The following is a 21,667-nucleotide window of genomic DNA, read 5'->3' on the forward strand; positions in this document are numbered from 1 at the left end:
AAGGCCTGAAAATCTTTTTTTTTGTTTTTCCAAGATTTTATTTCTTTATTTGAGAGAGAGAGAGAGAGAACAGAGGGAGAGCAAGAGGGAGAAGCAGACTCCCCGCCCAGCAGAGAGCACAACCTCTCTTAGAGAGGACTCTAAGATCACGACCTAAGCCAGAGGCAGATGCTTAATCTACTGAGGCACCCAGGTGCCCCAAGGCCTAAAAATCTTAAATGGATATAGAAATAACAGCAGGTATTTAACAAAAGATTTGAAAGAGGAGCAGTATAATAAGAAAAGGTACTCTTGATCAAGATTGCTTGGGAGATACAATCTCCAAATAATCATCATAAAATTACAAAAGTCATTTTGAATAGAATATAATTAATATCTTAAAATATCTTCTACCACAAATAAGATCTTCTACTTCATAAAGAAAAAAGAAGGAGAATTTAAAATATATATTGGTTTGCAATATCAATTCAGAAGCACAGAACTCATTCATTTAGAAAAAAAATACTTCACTGTCACATATTAAATGTTATAAATTTGTGCTTCAAATTCAGTTAACTAAGTTGTAATGATCACAAGCTTTAAAAAAAGAAAGGTATTCAGAGAACGTATCTCTTTATTTTTGCTATGATTTCATCTTTTCTTAACTGTGATTCATATCATCTTATTTCACTTCACAACTCATTATCCACTCTGTCAGTATCTCCTTTTCTCAAACCTAATAATACATATAATGAACATAGATGATGACATTGAAAAGAAACAGTGCATGTCAGCTCTTTCTCAAGTTGTGCACTGTAGACCAATTGTCCTTGAAGGGTCTTCTTCTAATTAATTATCATCCCTTCTTTGTAGAGCAATCATATTGGCAAGAATTGATTGGGCGTGTAAGACACTTCATTTAGTTGGTAGAAAAATATCTTAATTAAAAATAATTTTACTACTGGTAAAATTAATGCACCCATGCAAATTTGCCAGCTTGATTTTAATGTTTCTCTTCAATTATATTTTATGAGGAAAGAAAGGAAATGAGATTTTAACAGCATCAACCAGAAAAAAATAAAGATTACCTAAAACCTGTAATTCTATCTACATACTTTTAAAATTTATCCTAACTTCTTTTTTGTTTTGAAAACTTTACTGAGAGAATTGCTTTATTGAATCTTTATACTGACATTAAAAAGGAATTTGGGTAGCTCTACTTAACTATTTACTATTAAGCTTCATCCCACTGCCGCCTTTAGCTTGGACGGCTCAAGTCATTTAGATTCTCAGATGTGGAGGTCACATAATTCTTATTTTTGTAATCATTAGCTTATGTTCATTAAGTTTTGAACGAGTGTCATGAAAGGATAATGACTAAATACACTTACATTACTTTGATGCTAACTGCTCAAAGATGATTTATGCATTAACAATTTTGACTTCATATTACCCCCATATCCTAAAGAATTTGTTTTACTTTAAAATAAGCTTACTCTATCATTCATTAAACTATGCTTAGTCAGAGACCATTAATCTACAAGCTGATTGGTTTCCTATTCCTCCTCCTATTTTTCCTAAAAAATATATTTGCTATTTTATTTTTGTGAATATGTTCCCTGAATGCACTTTTAGTTCTCAGAGAATTTTAATGTTTATAATTTAGTGAATGTATACATGCATTATTTCTACTTTGAGACAAAGGAAAATCAAGTATAACAATGATGCAGGCCCTGAAGTCCATGAACTGATTTGGCTGGGTACAGTAGATTATGTCTCATATTGCACATGTAAAGAATTTGGGCAGCCTTTCAAGGTCTCTACGTCCACCTCAGTACGATTCCACTTTGATTGTTCTGTAATGGGAGTCAAGCAGTAGGTTTTAAAAGTTCCTCAGGTGATTAGAATATGTGGCTAAGGTTTGAAACAACTAAACTAACACAATCCCTAAATAGTCCTGAGACCAAATACATTAGGTAACTTCTCTAACTTCAGTTGTTCTCGTTTGCTTGTTTTGTGTCATTCTTAAAATAGTAAATATTCATGGGGCACCTGGGTAGCTCAGTGCGTTAAGCCATTGCCTTCAGCTCAGGTTATGATCTCAGGGTTCTGGGATCGAGTCCCGAATCGGGCTCTCTGCTCGGCGGGGAGCCTGCTTCCCTCTCTCTCTCTCTCTCTCTGCCTGCCTCTCTGCCTACTTGTGATTTCTCTCTGTCAAATAAATAAATAAAATCTTAAAAAATAAAATAAAATAAAATCTTTAAAAAAATAGTAAATATTCATAATATAATCTCCTAAGTTCCTTTTAGCACTAGCATAAAATAATCAACAAGTCATTGCTCTCTTCTATCACTTTTGGTGTTGAGTGTGATTTGCTTAATGAACTGGTAACTATTTCTGTCATTAGGGGTTGTTAATTCTCCAGAATATCATTTTAGAGCATAATGAAATAAATTATCATGTCTCCTGTCTAAAATGCTAATTGTTAGTTTACTTCAACACTGTTTTAATATAATAGTAGTGCTGTAAGTGCAGCTGTTGTCAGTTGAATAAAATAAACCCTTAGTTGAGAACAGACATATCAGACCTACTCGTTTGCTGATTGTTGATAAACCATAATGCCAAAATATCATTGACAGAGGAAATAGTCTTTAAAAGATTTAACTGAAGTACCATACAGTTTTAAGAATGTGTGCCAATTTGCATGAGCTAAGTTAACCAATATACAAAGTGTAATCATAGAACAGAAAATTATGTTCATCAAAATAGATTTTGAAATAAGAACTGCCATTGTATAAAACAATTAAAAACATATTTTAAAAAATGTGTTACAATTTTTTCAAGAGTTAAAGCCAGAAACCTTGGATTCCCATTGACATCTCTGTCAGTTGCTCTCTGTATTCACTTCAAAATAAGAACTTCCATGTATTTCAAGCTTCTATCCCCCAACAAGATGACTGATATTCAACTATTGATTTTCCATTCTCCAATCTATTTTTCTTTTTTGGCTATTTTTTAAATGTGTCAAACTCTATAGTGATTTCCTATTCCTTTTGGAATAAAAATTAGAAATATTTAACCCAGCACTTTAGTGCTGGCATGGCCCTCTCCCCAAATCATATTTCTATTCTTGTTCTCAGAGATGCAACAGGTCTTCAATGGATTCATCCCTTCTAATTTAGTGGAGGTTTTTTTAAATCCATTTTTTTGGCGGTATGATGGACATATAAAAAGTTGTGAATATTTGGGATGCTTAGGTGGCTCAGTTGTTAAGTGTCTGCCTTTGGCTCAGGTCATGATCCCAGGGTCCTGAGATTGAGCCCCGCATAGGTCTCCCTGCTCAGCGGGGAGCCTGCTTCTCCCTCTCCCATTGCCCTGCTGTGTTCCCTCTCTCACCGTCTCTCTCTCTCTCTCAAATAAGTAAATAAAGTCTTTAAAAAACAAAAGTTGTAGATATTTAATGTATACAAGTTGAGGTGTCTGGAGTTATGTATACATCTGTGAACCATAATCAAAATCAATGTCATAAATTTATCCATCACCTGTAAAACTTTCTTCCCACCCACTTTGTTTTTTTGTTGTTGTTGTTTATTTTTTTTTCCATGACAAGAACATCAAATATAAGATCTACCTTCTTAGCAAAATTTTAAATATACAGTATGTTACCATTAATCATAGGCCCTATGTTGTACAGTAGATTTCAAAACTGCTTTATCTTGCATAACTGAAACTTTGTATACTTTGAAACACAGTGTTTTTAAAAATATAATTCCTTCAAACTAAAATGCACTCTTCTCTAACTTCTCTACCCTCGCTTTATTCTTTGTATCTCTGTTCAAAGGTCATTTTATAATAGAAACTTTATCTGACCTCCCCATTTACTCTTCCAATTTTTTTTCTTTTTTCTTTTTTTCCTCTTTGGTTATAAGATGTCATGAGAGGCTATTTCTTTCTGTAGGAACATTTTATTTCATATTGTATCATACTGTATGTGCTCAATAATTCCTCTCCAAAAAACAGATCTACAAGAGTAGGGAATAGCTCTAGTTTTCTTCATTATTATATGCCTTGTACCAAGCAGAATTCCTGGGATGTAGTGAGTGGTAAGTGTATGTCTATTAAAGGAACAAATCAGAGAACACAGTATTAAATACATTCTTTGTTTGGTGTTTTGAGATATAAAATATTTTGTGTAATTGGAAACAGACCTACCCAATAGATTTTGAAGTGATTCAGACATACAAAAAAGAAAAAAAAATGATTGGATTACCTTTGAATACCAGTTGCTGCAAATATTTAAGTTGAGGAGGAGGATGGACTTTAGCTTGGCAAATGTCATGGCTTTTGGTTCCAGAGCAGCAGGAGTACAGATGAATTAAGCAAACATTCTTCACAAACCAACAGGAGTATCTTGTGCACTCTAAAGTACCTACATACTAGAAAAGGAAGCAATGCAAAATGACATGCATCTTATTAAAATATGTTTATGAGTATTTTGCTTATAAATATACAGTTGATTTCTAGAAGTATCGATTAAAGTTTATAAGACATACTTCTTATGTAACTTTTGCTTATTTCTTTCATTCTTTCCACTTCTCTTTCTGTACCATCCTTCATCATGTTCATGTTCAAAACGCTTATGTGATATTCTTTTGGCTAGATTGACTCATTGCTCAATCCACAACAGTCCCTTACACTCTGTTTTCTGGGATATATATCACAAGGTATGTTTCCGAGTGTGTATTAGCCTGGGTTTTTGTCCTGTTAAGCACATGGTCTGAGGGCGGGGCAGACACCATGACCATCTAGAGATGACTGTAGCCAGAAGGAGTCCATGACTTGTAGAGCACTGTGAGGTACTCTGACCAAATGCCAGGGATCAGACAGATTTAAAACAACTCTGCCAACTGTTCTGATACCAGAGTTTCATACATGACCCAGCATGGGCCCCAGCCCAGAGCTGCCCTTCCAACAACTGTTCTGACAGAGCCATGAGGTCTCCCTGCTCAGGGAGAGCACCAGGCCAGTCAGTGCCTCCAGAGAAGCCCAGGGCTGCTCCCCTAACTGAAGGCACATTGCAGTGCCAAGAGATGCTCCACTTAGCATTTATACCTTCTCTAGAAGAAAAATAATCAGCATAAATAGCATAATGAAGGGTGCCTGGGTGGCTCAGTGGGTTAAAGCCTCTGCTTTAGGTTCAGGTCATGATCCCAGGGTCCTGGAATCAAGCCCCACATCGGGTTCTCTGCTCAGTGGGGATCCTGCTTCCCTCTCTCTCTCTGCCTGCTTTTCTGCCTACTTGTGATCTCTGTCAAACAAATAAATAAATCTTTTTAAAAAATAGCATAATGATTATCCAATTTCTGAGACCTACGTGTTCAACTTCTACCCAGACCTAAGTTAATTGGGCTTTCCCTCTTAAGAAGTCACAATTTCTATATAGGTATACTATAAATTAAAAATAACTATAGTATTAAGAGGTACACTATTTGAAGCACATGTGAACCAATAGTATTAAAACAATGAAATGCCAAGGTACTGTTAGAAGTTGTTTAGTTTTTAAAAATTTGTGTATCATTTGAAAATGTTTTAATATAATTAGGGCATATTTTCTAATATGATTTGTCTATGGTGATTCCTAGTATCTTCAAAGACAGAATTCATATCTGGTTATATCCACAATGGAATTAATAAAATTTAAACAATTTCAAGTCACACTCAAGCCATCAATAAGTTTTAACACATGCTACTTTACTGAAGTTTTAGAATGACATAAACCAATAAGGTAAGTTTAAACCCTGGGGACAGACTACTATCACATATTCTATTTTTGGATACCCTACATTTATTTCTGATTCTCCAAGCTTTCAGTGAGAAAATTCCCCTAAGTTAGCTAATCTTAGAAAAGCTGAGTCATGGGACACAAAGAATCACAAACATCTGAAATTTCCTTTATTGCAATTACTACAATAAGTGATCTTTGTACTCGTTGTTTCAAGTCATAATTACGTTTTACCTGGATTCACAACATAATTTCCTAGTAGCTAGACAAAATATGAATCTTGAAGTAGAAGTCTCTATATTAATTAATAAATGGCAATATAACAGGAATCAACACTAAAGATGAGAGATAATCTGAAAGATTAATTAATTAATTAAGGAAAAATAGTCATTCTGAATTCATGTGGACGTGGTGACTAATATAATACTCACTGCCTATTAAAACACTATTTTCTTAATTCTCATAAACTTAAATAGAAAGACTTGATGATTCAGCATAATTTGTCTGACCAAATCGATGTCTTTGCAAAATTCAGTTAAAGTCGCCTCTTTTTTACATTGAAGTTAATTTATTTTCAGTAGGATGAATAGTCCTCTCTCCTGTTATCGAAATTTCTACAGTGACCTTAGATAACATGTTAATATTAATTTTTCTCCATCAATTTTGTTTATTCCCATGAGGATTTAAAACATTCACATAGAAATGCTTATTGATCTATTTTATTTTTTAATCTCACCAAATTAACACTTGGACTAAATGCTTTAAAAATAATCCTTAGTTTTAATACTCTTCATAGAATTCATGTATTAGGTAACAAATGTTTGTTAGAAAATCTGTGGAAATCTGGAAATACATTTCAATGATCATAAGTTTCAACCTTTGTCTATAAATAGAAATATTACTCTTTTTATATAAAATGTTGTGATGGAGTACATTTAGGGTGACCAACTCAACTATTTGCCTGGGACTTGACTTTGTTAGTATTGAAATTCCTGTGTCCAGTGAAGATACTAAGTACTCTGCAAACTGTGATGGATAGTTGCCCCTAATAGATCATATATTCAAAGTATTATTCCTGAGTTGAATGAGAATGAGGAGTAGAGCTGCAGCTTGCACGTGATGACAGAAATTGCCTTCTGTTTTAGGCTTCTGAAATATGTGTGCCTGCACCTGTGTGTTTGTAGGGGGTTAACCACCATAGCATAACTTACCTAACTCTTTTCAAAAGTTTCTTCCATCTAGAGGTCAGACTAAACTCAGTTTTTGAGGATTGTTTCAAATTTGAAATATCTATCAATTGTATTAAATTTGTCCTTATCTTACAAAATATATAGCTCATATTTCTGTAAGAAAATTTTTTCTTTTTTTATTGTTATGTTAGTCCACATAAAGTACATCATTAGTTTTTGATGCAATGTTCTCTGATTCATTGTTTAATTAATATTACATTTATTGTGGTAAACAGTAGGTGTTTATAAATTGCTAATAAAATATACACAGAAAATAGTAGTGTCAATTTATCCTAAACTTGACTGCCAAGTTTATATATAAAAATTGAAAATGGCAAGCGATCCAGTGTTTATACTACTTCTTTTGAAAGTGAGTGGGGAGCCAGGGGGTGGGGATATACAAACATGCATTTGGAAGTGAACATTTATCTTGTTGTTGACAGTGAACTAATTAACTGGCACATATTAGAAACCTAAACTTGAACTGACTTTGAACTTCAATAAGCTTGTGAGAGCATAATTTTGGTAAGCAAAGAGTGAAATTAAGACAAGTAGTTTCACAATGGCAGTAAAAAGAAAGAAGAAAATCAAGAGAATGGTCCATAAAAAAGAAAGCAATCATTTTTCTTTTTTTGCATCGCATGTCAGTATATGTTACATCAGAAAGAAGCAAATTCTGCAGTACCAAAGTTTTGTGACTTTTATTTGATTGACACAAAATACATATTCATAAAATTTTTGTAATCCTAACCAACTGATTTAACATAGTTATGCCAAATGTATTTGAAGATGCTTTCCTTAAGGCTTTTCCTTTTTTTATAAAGGGAGACTGATCTTGATTGATAGTATGAAGAAGCTTTAAAAACAACTCTATATGTTGATTTATTATTTTAGCAGCCACATTTCTTAGGCTAGATAATGATTTCTTTTAGATATCCTGCTTCTCTTGCTATATTAAGTATCTTAAACTTGTCTCTTTCAAAGAAACTATATCCCTAAATCATGTCTTATACCTACAACTGCACTATGTTCCTTGGTGATTCTATTTATATTTATTTTAAGCGCTTATCAGTTTTTATAAACTGTGTAAGAAAACATAGACATGCTTTTCCTTTTATATAATAAAGATATTAATAAAAAGGATAAAGGGTACTCCATCTCTCTCTTTCTCTCTCTCTGTGTTGTATGAGAGATACAATTTTACCATACATATAACCTTTACCATTCTTCAAATGTGTTCAAAAACATTATCTTATTTAATTCATTTCGTTTGAATACTCAACAGTCTTGAAAGTAAGTCTTATATTCTGTTTTATACTTAAGATAAAAAGACAACAACTAAGAGGTTTTGTCTTTTTATTTTAAGTTTATGCACCTCAATTTTCATAAGACTAGGACATAAACCTACATAGTTGGGTTTCCAACCCCATTATCTTCTACTTTATTTTTGTTCTTTAATTTACACATTAATAGAACAATTGGTACAATTGTTAACTGACTGACACAACAGAAATGTTACCACAAAATTTTGAGGTACAGGATCTTATAAATCTGAAGTTTTCTTATTTTTGTGACCTTCACCTTCCATTGCTATTCTTTTTTCACTCATCCTTCTTTAGCTACCACTAATAAATCATTAGCATTTTATTTATTTATATTAAATCTTACTTTACCTGGTTTAAAGAAATTTAATGACTTTTGAAAGAGCAGTGATGAATTCACAAGGAAAAAAATTAGAAAATATCTAATGAAATACTTCCTACAAGAGACTTAACATAGCTTTAAGAACACATGTAGACAGGGGTGCCTGGGTGGCTCAGTGGGTTAAGCCTCTGCCTTTGGCTCAGATCATGATCTCAGGGTGCTGGGATTGAGCCCCGCATCAGGCTCCCTGCTCAGCGGGGAGTCTGCTTCCCTTCTTCTCTCTCTCTGCCTGCCTCTCTGACTACTTGTAATCTTTGTCTGTCAAATAAGTAAATAAAATCTTTAAAAAAAAAAAAAAAAGAACTCATGTAGACAGAGTGAAGGGATGGAAAAATATATTTCAATCAATTGGTAACCAAAGTATAGTGGGGACAGTTACAGCAGACAAAATTGACTTTATTTTTTTATTTTATTTTATTTTATTTATTTATTTGACAGAGAGAAATCACAAGTAGATGGAGAGGCAGGCAGAGAGAGAGAGAGAGGGAAGCAGGCTCCCTGCTGAGCAGAGAGCCCAATGCGGGGCTCGATCCCAGAACCCTGAGATCATGACCTGAGCCAAAGGCAGCGGCTTAACCCACTGAGCCACCCAGGCGCCCGACAAAAATGACTTTAACCAAGAAATGGTCAAAAGAGCCAAAGATGGTTATTTAATGATAAATGGGTCAACCCATCAAGAAGATATAGCAGTTGTAAATATTTATGCACCTAATATTATAGCACCCAAATATATAAAGCAAATGCTAGAAGAGCTAAAGGGAGAAATAAATAGCAATACAATAATACTTAGGGACATTAATACCCCATTATAAACAATTAATAGATCCATTCAGAGAATCTATAAAAAAGAGCAGAATTTGAACCAAACTATAGACCAAATGGATCCAGCAGAATATTCCACTCAACAGCAGCAGAATAGGCATCAATCATATGTTAGGACACAAAACAAGTCAAAGAAGAGAAGAATAAGTTTTATCAAGTGTCATTAACGACCACAATAGAGTGAAGCTATATCTGTAATAGGAGAAAAGCTAGAATTATATGGAAGTAAAACAACACAACAATAGATCCAAAAACATATCAAAGGGAAATTAAAAAAAAAAAAAACTTGATATAAATGAAAATGGAAAAAATGCTACAATATAGATGCAACAAAATCATTTCTAAAGTTGTCTTTCTCTGCTTGACTTATTTCGCTAAGCATGAGAAAGACAACTTTACAAATGATTTTGTTGCATCTATATTTTAGCATTTTTTCCATTTTCATTTATCTCAAGTTTTTTTTTTTTAAATTTCCCTTTGATATGTTTTTGGTTTGGGAGAAGGGGGTGGGATTATGGACATTGGGGAGGGTATGTGATTTGGTGAGTGCTGTGAAGTGTGTAAACCTGGTGATTCACAGACCTGTACCCCTGGGGATAAAAATATATGTTTATAAAAAAAATAAAAAATTAAAATACAGGCAAAAAAAAAAAACACTAAGAAATTTAAAAAAAATTATTTCTAAAGGGTAAGTGTATAGTGATAAACACACAGATCAAGAAAAAAAAATCTCAAATAAATAACCTAACTTTATATATCAAGGACTAGAAAATGAAGAATGAACTAAGACAAAAGTTAGCAGAAGGAAAGAAATAACAGATTATAGCAGTAATAGATGAAATAGAAAAACAATAAAAAGATTTAAAAAAAAACTAAGATTTGATTCCATGAAAAAATAACTAAAATTAATAAATGTTTAGCTAGACGAAATAAGTAGAGGTGGGGAAGAAGCCCAAATATATTAAATTATGAATGAGGAGATATTACAACTTACACCATACAAATCGAAATATCATAATAGACTACTAGAATAATTATATGAAAAATTGAAAAATGTAAAATAAATGGATAAATTCCTAGAAACATATAACTGACCAAGACTGAATCATAAAGAAACTAAAAATTTGAACAGAGAGAGAGAAAGGAGATTGAGTCAGTAATCAAAAACCTCCCAAAAAAGAATTTACCAGTACCAGATGGAATCAATCATGAATTTTTAAAAAACTTCTAAAGAACTAATACCAATTCTTCCAAATGTCTTCCAAAAAATAAAAGAGAAGGAAACACTCTCACATTCATTTTATGAGGCCAGCATTACCCTCTCATACCAAAACCAGACTAAGACACTATATTTAAAGAAAACTACAGGCCAATATCTTAATGAGTATTGATACAAAATATCTAAACACAGTATTAGCAAGTTCAACAGCACATTAGAAGATAATACACCAATGATCAGGTAGAATTCATGTTGGGGGTACAAGGATGGTTCAATATATGCAAATCAATAAATGTTATATACAACATGAATAAAATGCATGATAAAAATCATACAGTGATCACAATAGATGCATGGGAGGTATTTAATAAAATTCAACATCTATTTATGTTAAAAACTCTCAACAAAGTGGATATAGAAGAAATGTATCTCAACATAGTAAAAACCATACATGAGAAGCACATAGCTAATGTCATATTCCATGGTAAAAGTTTGAAAGCTTTTCTGCTAAGATCAGGAAAAAGACAAGGTTGCCTATCCTCACCACTCTCATTTAAGAAATTACTAGAAGTCTTAGCTAGAGCATTTAGATAATAAGAATTAAGAAGCATTCAAATTGGAAAAAAAAAAGTAAATTTATATGTCTGTTCACAGATGACATGATCTTATATGTATTAAAAAATTCTAAAAACTTAGGAATAATAATCAAATGAATTAAAGTTGTAGGATACAAAATCAACATTTGAAAATCAGTTGTGTTTCTATACACTAAAAAGGAATTATCTTAAGAAATAAAGCATTTACAATAGTGCCAAAAGAAGTAAGATACTCAGTAATAAATTTAACCAAGAAGATGAAAGATCTGTATGCTAAAAACTATGACATAGATGAAAGAAATTGAAGACGACACAATAAGTAGAAAGATATTTTATATATATGTATATTACTATGTTTGATGGAATTGCTGAGTTCCTTAATTTTATTTTTTTGCATAATTTTTTCTCTCTTTTGTTCAGCTTGATTACTTTCTATTACTCTGTCTTCTAGGTCATCATTTAATTCCTATGCTTGCTTCTTCCAGACTTCCATTCATTCCATGAAGTGTGTTTGTGATTTCAGTTTTGAGCCCTTTGTCTCTGCTATCATTTTTTATCTGTGTCAAGGGTCTCACTGATGTCTTCCAATCTTCTCTCAATTCCAATGAGTATCTTCATATTTTTAAAAGATTAATTTATTTATCTTGTGAGAAAGAAAGAGAGAAAGAGAGGGAAAGGGAGAGAGAGAGAGAGGAGGAGGAGAGGCAGAAGGAGAGAAAGAGAATCTCAAGCAGACTTCCTGTTGAACATGGAGCCTGATTTGGAGCTCAAACTCACAACCCTGAGATCATGACTTGAGCAGAAATTAAGAGTCGGATGTCCAACCAACTGAGCCACCCAAGTGCCCCCAGTGAGCATCTTTGTAATCATTAGTTTAAATTTTCTATCAGGTATGTTATTTATATCTGTTTCACTTATATCTCTGACCCTGGCCTTGTTTTGCTTTTTCCTTTATGATAAATTTCTCTGTCCTATCATTTTTTCTAAGTCTCTATACCTCTTTTGTTGTGTTAGAAAAGTCAGTACATTGCCTGTTCTTGAGGGTGATGGCCTTAGGAAGAAGAGGTCCTGTAGCAGCATGCTGTGTAATGTCCCCCATTTCAGAGAGCCTAGTTCTTCTGGGAGTGTCTCCAATGTGTGCTGCATGTGCTTTGTTGTTGTTCTTGGCCACTTTAACCTTTAGACCAGTCATCTGGAGAGCTCTCTTTTTGTCTGTTGTGTGAAGCATTTAGTCCCTGACCTGAATGTGGTGCATTTTACCTAGGTGTGCTCTGGTCTGTGAAATGAGACCAGTCACCATTGCAGCTGGAACCACAGCTACACACAACTTCCATGTCAAGAGACACTCCTGATGTGAGTAAGAATTTGGATCAGTCTTCTGGGAGAGGAGTACGTGGTGCTGGGACCAAGTAAAGCAAGACTGGGAAGGACAGTCCACCAGATCACTGGGTGGGGGTGGCAGTGGGAGCACATGAGGAGTAGGAGTGGGGAGGGTTGGGTGTAACCAAGTAAGGTAGAGTGTAGGCACAGTGCTGTTCAAACACCTGACCCTTTGCTTATGCTGAGGGGCAGAGGAATGAAATGTTATAGGTCAGTTCCTTTGTTCCTAGAGAGATCTCTTTGTGAACTATGACTCTCTGGGATGTGCTTGAGGGTGAGCAAATAACCTCCCCATGGTGTGAGGCATGCCTAGGGGCACTCTTCAGATCACTATTTCCACATGGTATGTTCCTGCTGTTTTCCCTATCTTTTCTTCAAGTGCAGCACAATGCCTCTCAGGATCTATCCCAGTTAAGCCCCTGACCTTTACAACTCTAGGCTTTAAGTCCTGCTGATCTCCAGAAGTCACAAAATTTGGCCCCTTTTGATTTCCAAGCCAACTGCTATGAGGATTCCTTTTTCTCATGAGCTCCCATGTGAATTAGTCTGTCTCTTGCCCTTCTCCATGACCCTGACTCCCTTCCCACTGAAAGGGTCAAGATTAGTTTTTCTCCCTAACCCTGTCTCCAGACTTGCAGCCCTTATTGATGTAAACTCTTTTCTAACTTATTTGGAGAATTTGCTCTGTCAGGTTTCAGGGCAATTCCTGAGGTATTCAGGATGGTTTGATAGTTACTGAGTTGCATTCATGGGATGGGGTGAGCCTGGGGTTCTTTTACTCCACTATCTTCCAACTTCTCCCTCTCTTCCCATTCTTAAACATATAGATTTTGTAAAATCATTTTACATCAGTCTTCTATGTCAGTATGGATAAACTGTAATATTCTCCAAGGCTATCCTGTTTCCTAACATATTTATTCCCTCTGAAGGACTTTCATTTTTAGATCTCTCAAATACACCGTCTATTATTAAACTCCTATCATTGCTTTAAACTAAGTGACGAAAATTAGAAAGTGCATGGAAAATCTTCAAAGAGTGAAGTAATTCTTTTATGTTCAATCAGTTCCAAAGAACTATGAAAATAATCTGATTATCTTTGCTCCTAAATCAACTTCTGGCTATTGGGCTAAAAAGAATTTAACTAAGACACTAAACCATAGTGATAGTCTCTTGCACATTTTTTTGGCCTTGAACGCCAAATTATATGCAATTTCAGGAATGTATTTGACAGTCTGAGAGAGAGAGAAGAAATGGTTATCCTTATCATTTACAGTAATGTTAAAATTCTTTCTTTTAATTTGTTATCTTCAACTTTCTTTCACAGACAAGGTAACATTCATTTGTCTTAGCCTGTTATTAAACAAATGACTGGAAAATCAAACTCCCTATTAAAATTTTCATCCCAGCTAAATCCCAGTGAAATTTCTTATAATAGCAGTATATCATTAAATAAAACAATTGTTTAATTAATTAAACAGCTTCAGTTTTATTTTTCAATTAACATATTCATTCTAGAGTTTTTTGGCTATAATTAAATTTCACCTTTTCTGGAGAAAGAAAAAACTCTCAACTCCTTTAAAAATGTATAAATTTTGTTTCCACAGATTTTTAATTTTCCAGCTGATTCTGTTTTTTGGGGTGTAATCAGACATATTTAATAAGGTTGCCATACCAGGAAGAATACATTCTTAACAGACTGAGTGGCTAAATTTTTTTTTAACTTGCATAAGTAATGGAAAAAATAATTTAATATGTACTCATTTATTTGTTTTAATACAAGTCAAGTTTTTAACATTTTGTTACATTACTTGAACTCAATTGTAGTTAACATTTTGCTATTTAACTAAATATTTAAATTAAATATCTGTGTAAATATCTTCTCCATCTGTAAATATGTGTATCTTAGTTTTTCCTGTATTATTTTTTTAATTTAATTTTATTTTTTTTCAGTGTTCCAAAATTCGTTGTTTTTGCACCACACCCAGTGCTCCATGCCCTCCTTAATACCCACCACCATGCTTACCCAACCCCCAACCCACCTCCCCTCCAAAACCCTCAGTTTGTTTCTCAGAGTCCACAGTCTCTCATGGTTCATCTCCCCCTCCGATTTCCCCCCACTCACTTCTCCTCTCCATCTCCCAGTGTATTCTGTGTTATTCTTTATGCCCCACAAGTAAGTGAAATCATGTGATAATTGACTCTCTCTGCTTGACTTATTTCACTCAGCATAATCTCTTCCAGTCCCAACCATGTTAATATAAAAGTTGGGTATTCATCCTTTCTGATGGAGGCATAATACCACATTGTATATATGGATCATATCTTTTTTAAAAATTTTTTAATTTTGGGGGCGCCTGGGTGGCTCAGTGGGTTAAGCCTCTGCCTTCGGCTCAGGTCATGGTCTCAGGGTCCTGGGATTGAGCCCCACATCTGGCTCTCTGCTCAGCAGTGAGTCTGCTTCCCCCTCTCTCTGCCTGCCTCTCTGCCTACTTGTGATCTCTCTCTCTCTTTCTGTCAAGTAAATGAATAAAATCTTTAAAATTTTTTTTTAATTTTTTTAATATTTCTTTTCAGTGTTCCAGAGTTCATTGTTTATGCACCACACCCAGTGTTCAATGCAATACTTGCCCTCCATAATACCCACCACCAGGGTCACCCAACCTCCCACTGCCACCTTTCCAAAACCCTCAGTTTCTCTCTCGAAGTCCACAGTCTCTTATGGTTTGTCCCCCTCTCCAATTTCCCCCAACTCACTTCTCTTCTCCATTTCCCCATGTCCTCCGTATTATTCTTTATGATCCACAAATAAGTGAAATCATATGATAATGACTCTCTCTGCTTGGCTTATTTCAATCAACATAAACTCTTCCAGTCCCATGCACGTTGATACAAAAGTTGGATATTCATCTTCTGATGGAGGCATAATACTCCACATCTTCTTTATCCATTCATCTGTTGAAGGGCATCTTGGTTCTTTCCACACAGCTTGGTAACTGTGGCCATTGCTGCTATGAACATTGGGGTACAGATGGTCCTTCTTTTCACTACATCTGTATCTTTGGGGTAAATATCCAGTAGTGCAATTGCAGGATCATAGGGTAGCTCTGTATTTAATTTCTTAAGGAATCTCACTGTTTTCCAAAGTGGCTGCACCAATTTGCATTCCCACCAACAGTGTAAGAGGGCTCCCCCTACTCCCCATCCTCTTCAACTCATGTTGTTTATGGTCCTGTTAATATTGGCCATTCTAAATGGTGTAAGGTAGTATCTCAATGTGGTTTTGATTTGAATCTCCCTGATGGCTAATGATGATGAACATTTTTTCATGTGTCTGTTAGCCATTTGTATGTCTTCTTTGGGGAAGTGTCTGTTCATGTCTTCTGCCCATTTTTTGATGTGATTATCTGTTTTGTTTATTTTGAGTTTGAAGAGTTCTTTATAGATCTTGGATATCAGTCCTTTGTCTGTAGTGTCATTTGTGAATATTTTCTCCTATTCCATGGTTTGCCTCTGTTTTGTTGACTGTTTTATTTGCTGTGCAGAAGCTTTTGATCTTGCTGAAGTTCCAAAAGGTCATTTTCACTTTTGTTTCCCTTGCCTTTGGAGACGTGTCTTGAAAGAAGTTGCTGTGGCCAATGTCAAAGAGGTTACTGCCTATGGTCTCCTCTAGGATTTTGATAGATTCCTGCCTCACGTTGAGGTCTTTGATCCATTTTGAATTTATCTTTGTGTATGGTGTAAGAGAATAATCAAGTTTCATTTTTCTATACATAGCTGTACAATTTTCCCAGCACCATTTATTGAAGAGACTGTTTTTTCCACTGTATATTTTTTCCTACTTTGTCAAAGATTATTTGACCATAGAGTTAAGGGTCCATATCTGGACTCTGTACTCTGTTCCACTGGTTTATGTGTCTGTTTTTGTGCCAGTACCATGCTGCCTTGGTGATCACAGCTTTGTAGTAAATCTTAAAATCAGGCAATATGATGCTCCGACTTTTGCTTTTCTTTTTCAATATTTCCTTAGCAATTTGGGGTCTCTTCGGGTTCCATACAAATTTTAGGGTTGTTTGTTCCAGCTTTTTGAAAAATGCCAGTGGAATCTTGATTGGGATGACACTGAAAGTATAGACGGCTCTAGGCAGTATAGACATTTTAACAATGTTTATTCTTCTGATCCATGAGCGTGGAATGCTCAATCTTTTTGTGTCTTGTATTATTTTTATAATCAATTCTTACATCACTGATTTTACTTTTTATATCTAGCAACTTAAATCTTAAATGTTTTCCCAATTGAGCCACTGAGTATATTTTCACAAATGGGTAGATATGGGTAGAAGGCTTTAACCCTTGGTCCTCATAAAAGAAATAAAACTGGACCATATTAAAAATATTAAAATTCACTGTGACATCTTCTTTTGGGGGTGATTCTAGATAATTTTATAATTCCTTCAGGTCTTTCTTATAGTTACCTTTTTAATCAATAGTATTAATGAGGAAATTAGGGATAATGTGCTTCTATGGGTCAATTTGGTTCATTTTAAAAGTTCAGCTCAATCACCTTGGATAACACCACTGAGTTCTCAAAATCATTACTAAAGAGATAGAATAGAATTAAAAAGAAGTGGTTGTCTAATTAGAACTTTGCAGAGTAAGTGTAAGAGAGGCACCTAGTTTTTAAAACTGAAATTTAACTTATGTATCCTGATTTTTATATTCATTGTTCAAATGAGAAGAGTAATTTTAATTTTCTTTGCAAAAAAATTTAACTAGGTGACAGCCCATATTAAGCCTTTTTGTTACAGTTATGTAATTAAACTTTGCACCTCATTGTAAAGAGTTCTAGTCATCAGCATCTTGTCAGAAGGAATTTTTGTAAATTAAGAAAGATTGCTTGCAAAAACATGCTAACTTTGTGAAGGGTGTCTAGAAAGATAAAGAATTAGGACTTAAGGTGATTACCAGGCTGAGAAAAATTGGTAAGTGACAAAGAATTGGTGAAGCAAATGCCTTTCTGTATTCTCATAACAGATGTAAGAATGATTAGGGATTGACCCAGATTTGCTAACAGTAAACCTATTCAAAATACAATGGCAACAACCAAGAAAAATACTGCCACTTTTATTCTCTTAGGACCTAAAAGATTCCTCTTGTGACCATTCATCTGCATGCAATTCTCATTCCCTGAATTTTTCTGTCCAGTTTTAGATTCAGGTAAGGAAAGATTATGAAGAGCTAGTGAAGGAGGTAGGAAATATATTTAACATTAAGTATATATTTAAGTATACTTAAGTATGCTTAGGGCCTGTTTGTATCTCTTGCTGTCAGTTTGAGGAAATAATCCTTCCTTTTTTTCTTTCTCCAAATTTTTCTTTAAATTCAAGTTAGTTAACATACAGCATTATACTGGTTTCAGGTGGAGAAATTAGTGATTCATCGCTTACATACAAACACCCAGTGCTCAGAACAAATGTCTTCCTTAATACCCCATTACCTATTTAACCCATTCTCATGCCCACTTCCCCTCCAGTAACCCTCAGTTTTTTTTTTTTTTCCTCTATAGTTAAGGTCTGTTTCTTCATTTGCCTCTCTTTTTTGCCCCCTATGTTCATTTGTTTTATTTCTTAACTTTTCACATATGAGTGAAATCATATGGTATTTGTCTCTGACTAACTTATTTCACTTAGCATAATGCTTTCTAGATTCATCCACATCTTTGCAAATGGCAATAGTTTATTCCTTTTTAATCCTTCCTTATATTTTTAGAAGGTATTATTTATTCATTTGAGAGACAGAGAGAGCACAAGCAGAGGAAGAGGCAGAGGGAGAGGGAGAAGCAGACTCCTCACTGAGCTGGGAGCTGGACATGGAGTTTGATTCCAGGACCTGGAGATTATGACCTGAGCCTAAGGCAGATGCTTGACCATCTGAGCCACCCAGGTACCCCAAATCCTTCCTTACAATAGGTGGATACAATCATCAAACCTAAACTTTGAATGACTACTCTAAGGCATGAGATAGGACCATGAACTGTCTTGTTCAGCAGTATATGCTTAGGTAGAGAGTTTCTACAAAGTAGTTTTTCAATACATATTATTTCATTGAGAAAAACTAGTGACATGGCACAAATAAGAAGGCTACAAAACCTGAGATGAAAAAGAAGGGTAGAGACATTTTCCATAGAAACCCCTGACTAAGGCTTTCACCAAAACTTATTGTGGAAGAATAAAAGTTAGTTAACCCATGGGCCTCTGTGATTACCTGTCATTACACCTATTATCAAAATGTTGGCTGAATAGTACATTATATATGATGCTTTGTAGTGATAATCACCTCATTTTTAATTAACACTTTCATTGGTTTCTTAGAGTTCTAGGTGAAACATTACTTCACAAATTGTTAATGATAATATCAGGATCATATAGATTACAATTTATAAAAATTAGCTGTCCATATTGGGGAAGAATACGAGTTAAACAGTGTTCCACGTATAAACCAGCCTTGGTTCAATGCCTGTTATACTAGACAAGTAATTGATAGAACCCCATTTAATTCTCCAAAGTATCCTGGTGTGGATGATAAATTAGTAAATCACATAAACATGCAGGATACATTAGCAGGGGCTATTCTTGTCTGAGTGAGTAATGGGAGAGCAAAATGTTAAAAGACAAGATCTCACTTTATGAGCATACCTGCTGTTTCCCTAAGTAGGTGACACATGGACCCACAGGCATGCCCACCATTTCAAAGTAAACACAGAATTTTAACCAATGAATGATGAGTCCACTTTTCCAATATACAGAGCCAACCAGTTATCTTGTTGTTTTTTTTTTTTTTTCCTGACCTGCACTGATTCATCTATGTCAATTAGTTACAGACAGTCCTAAAACTAGAAATGGCCTCTAAGAATAAATCTAGGGTGACTTATTTTTGTGTTTCATGTATATCTTTTTGAGAAGACCTATTATCATCCTTATATTTTCAAACTTACATATTCTGTTAAGGAGCTTCTCTACTCATTTTCAGCTAGCAAATTTTGGTGTTAAAAATGTTTCGTTGAAATCTCCATGTTTTCTTTCCCATTGCTGGTATAATAAATTACTATGACCCTAGCAGTCTAAAACATTTGTCTCTTATATTTCTGAAGGTGGCAAGTCCAAAATCAGTCCTACTTGGATGGAGTCAAAGTTTCAAGAGGGCTAGCAGCTTCTGCAGGCTCTGAGGGGAGAATCAATTTCCTAGCATTTTTCACCTTCTGGTGGTTGCCTATATTCCTCAGTTCATGGGCAATTCCTATACTTTCAAAGAGAAACATTTCAGTCTCTGTTCCCATCATCACATCACTTTCTTGGTTTCAGACTCTTTCTACAGCCCTCTGATAAGAATCTTTGGGATCCACGATAAAATTATATCAAATCCTTGTCTTGATCACATCTTCAGAGTCTCTTTCTCCATGTAAGATAATATTGAGAGGCTCTTGGGAGTAGAACATGGCATATATGGGGTACCTTTATTCCCTCAACCATACTCTGGTTTCCCCAGAAAATGTTCATGAAAGCTATGCCTTCAGTTTATTTCACATCCACTTTTGATACCTCTTTTTAGGTATCTAACCTTAGCATATCTACAGATGTTATGGTTCTAACTCCTGCCAACAAGCACTTTAGGAAGAAAGTTCCTTCTTAGTGATTCTAAATGTAATATGAATGAGATTCACATAAATAACCACATTTTTTAAGGTTTTATGTATGTATGTATGTATGTATGTATGTATGTATGTATATATTTGACAGAGAGAGACACAGCGAAAGAGGGAACAGAAGCAGGGGGAGTGGGAGAGGGAGAAGCAGGCTTGCCACCAAGCAGGGAGTCTGATGTAGGGCTCTATCCCAGGACCCTGGGATCATGACCTGAGTGGAAGGCAGACACTTAACGACTGAGCCACCCAGGCACCCCAAATAAACACACTTTTAAGAATTAAATTCACCAATGGGGGTTTTTCCTTAATTACAGGAGGCAAATTTTCAAATTTAAAAACTTCATGAATTTTTTTTCTATTTATTTTTCTATTTCTTTTCTTTTTTTTTTTAAAGATTTTTATTTATTTATTTGACAGAGAGAAATCACAAGTAGATGGAGAGGCAGGCAGAGAGAGAAAGGGAAACAGGCTCCCTGCTGAGCAGAGAGCCCGATGTGGGACTCGTTCCCAGGACCCTGAGATCATGACCTGAGCCGAAGGCAGCGGCTTAACCCACTGAACCACCCAGGCGCCCCTCATTTTTCTATTTCATTATCAATGAAGACCTATTGACACCTATAGATTTTCTAAGCTATATAAACTGTCCATATTTGTTTCCTTTAAATATGAACATTTCAACTATTCACAGGATTGCACTAGTTTAGATTAAGTTGTGACTTCTTATACTTAAACTGTTTTCATTTACTTTATCACCTGATATAAAAACTCTGCTAAAAGTGGGCAAAAGAAATAATAAAATATATGCTTAAAACTCCCTCTATTTTTGCTTTTATAAATTGATAATAGTATAAAATCAAGTAAAATCAATTTTTTGAATATGAGAGAAGTTTTTGAATATATTCATAATTTAAGTTTATTCATTAGCTATTACATAGCTACTGATAATTATTACAATCACATATAAAATGTGTGAAATTACAAAATTATTACTTATTATAAATCAATTAACCTACATATCTACTTTGGATCTAGAAGTGACATTGATGTAAAGTCTAATCTCTGAGTTCTTCTATTTTTGTCCCAGAACTACTAATTAAGACACCAGTATATTTTCTATACACAAAGTTCTTGACATATAATAGAATCTGTGTGGTAACTTTAATTTCTATTAATTCTTCAAAGATAGGAATACCTGTTGCTTTATTATTACTTACTAGGGAGGCAGTGTCAGAGGACTCAGATAATAAATAATATGTG

At 34.5% G+C, this 21,667-nt stretch overlaps 1 protein-coding gene across 1 annotated transcript in view; it reads right to left on the reverse strand.

The window, feature by feature from the left end:
* Positions 1 to 21,667, reverse strand: part of EYS (eyes shut homolog) — a gene marked incomplete at its 5' end in the record, with an annotated part of 1,535,590 nt that overhangs the window by 1,504,994 nt on the left and 8,929 nt on the right. Inside the window, 1 exon segment of the mRNA XM_082729457.1 lies at positions 4,250 to 4,415. Coding sequence (XP_082585583.1) covers positions 4,250 to 4,415 — 166 coding nt within the window.

Source organism: Mustela nivalis, assembly GCF_964662115.1.
Source record: "Mustela nivalis genome assembly, chromosome: 5".
Taxonomy (NCBI): Eukaryota; Metazoa; Chordata; class Mammalia; order Carnivora; family Mustelidae; genus Mustela; species Mustela nivalis.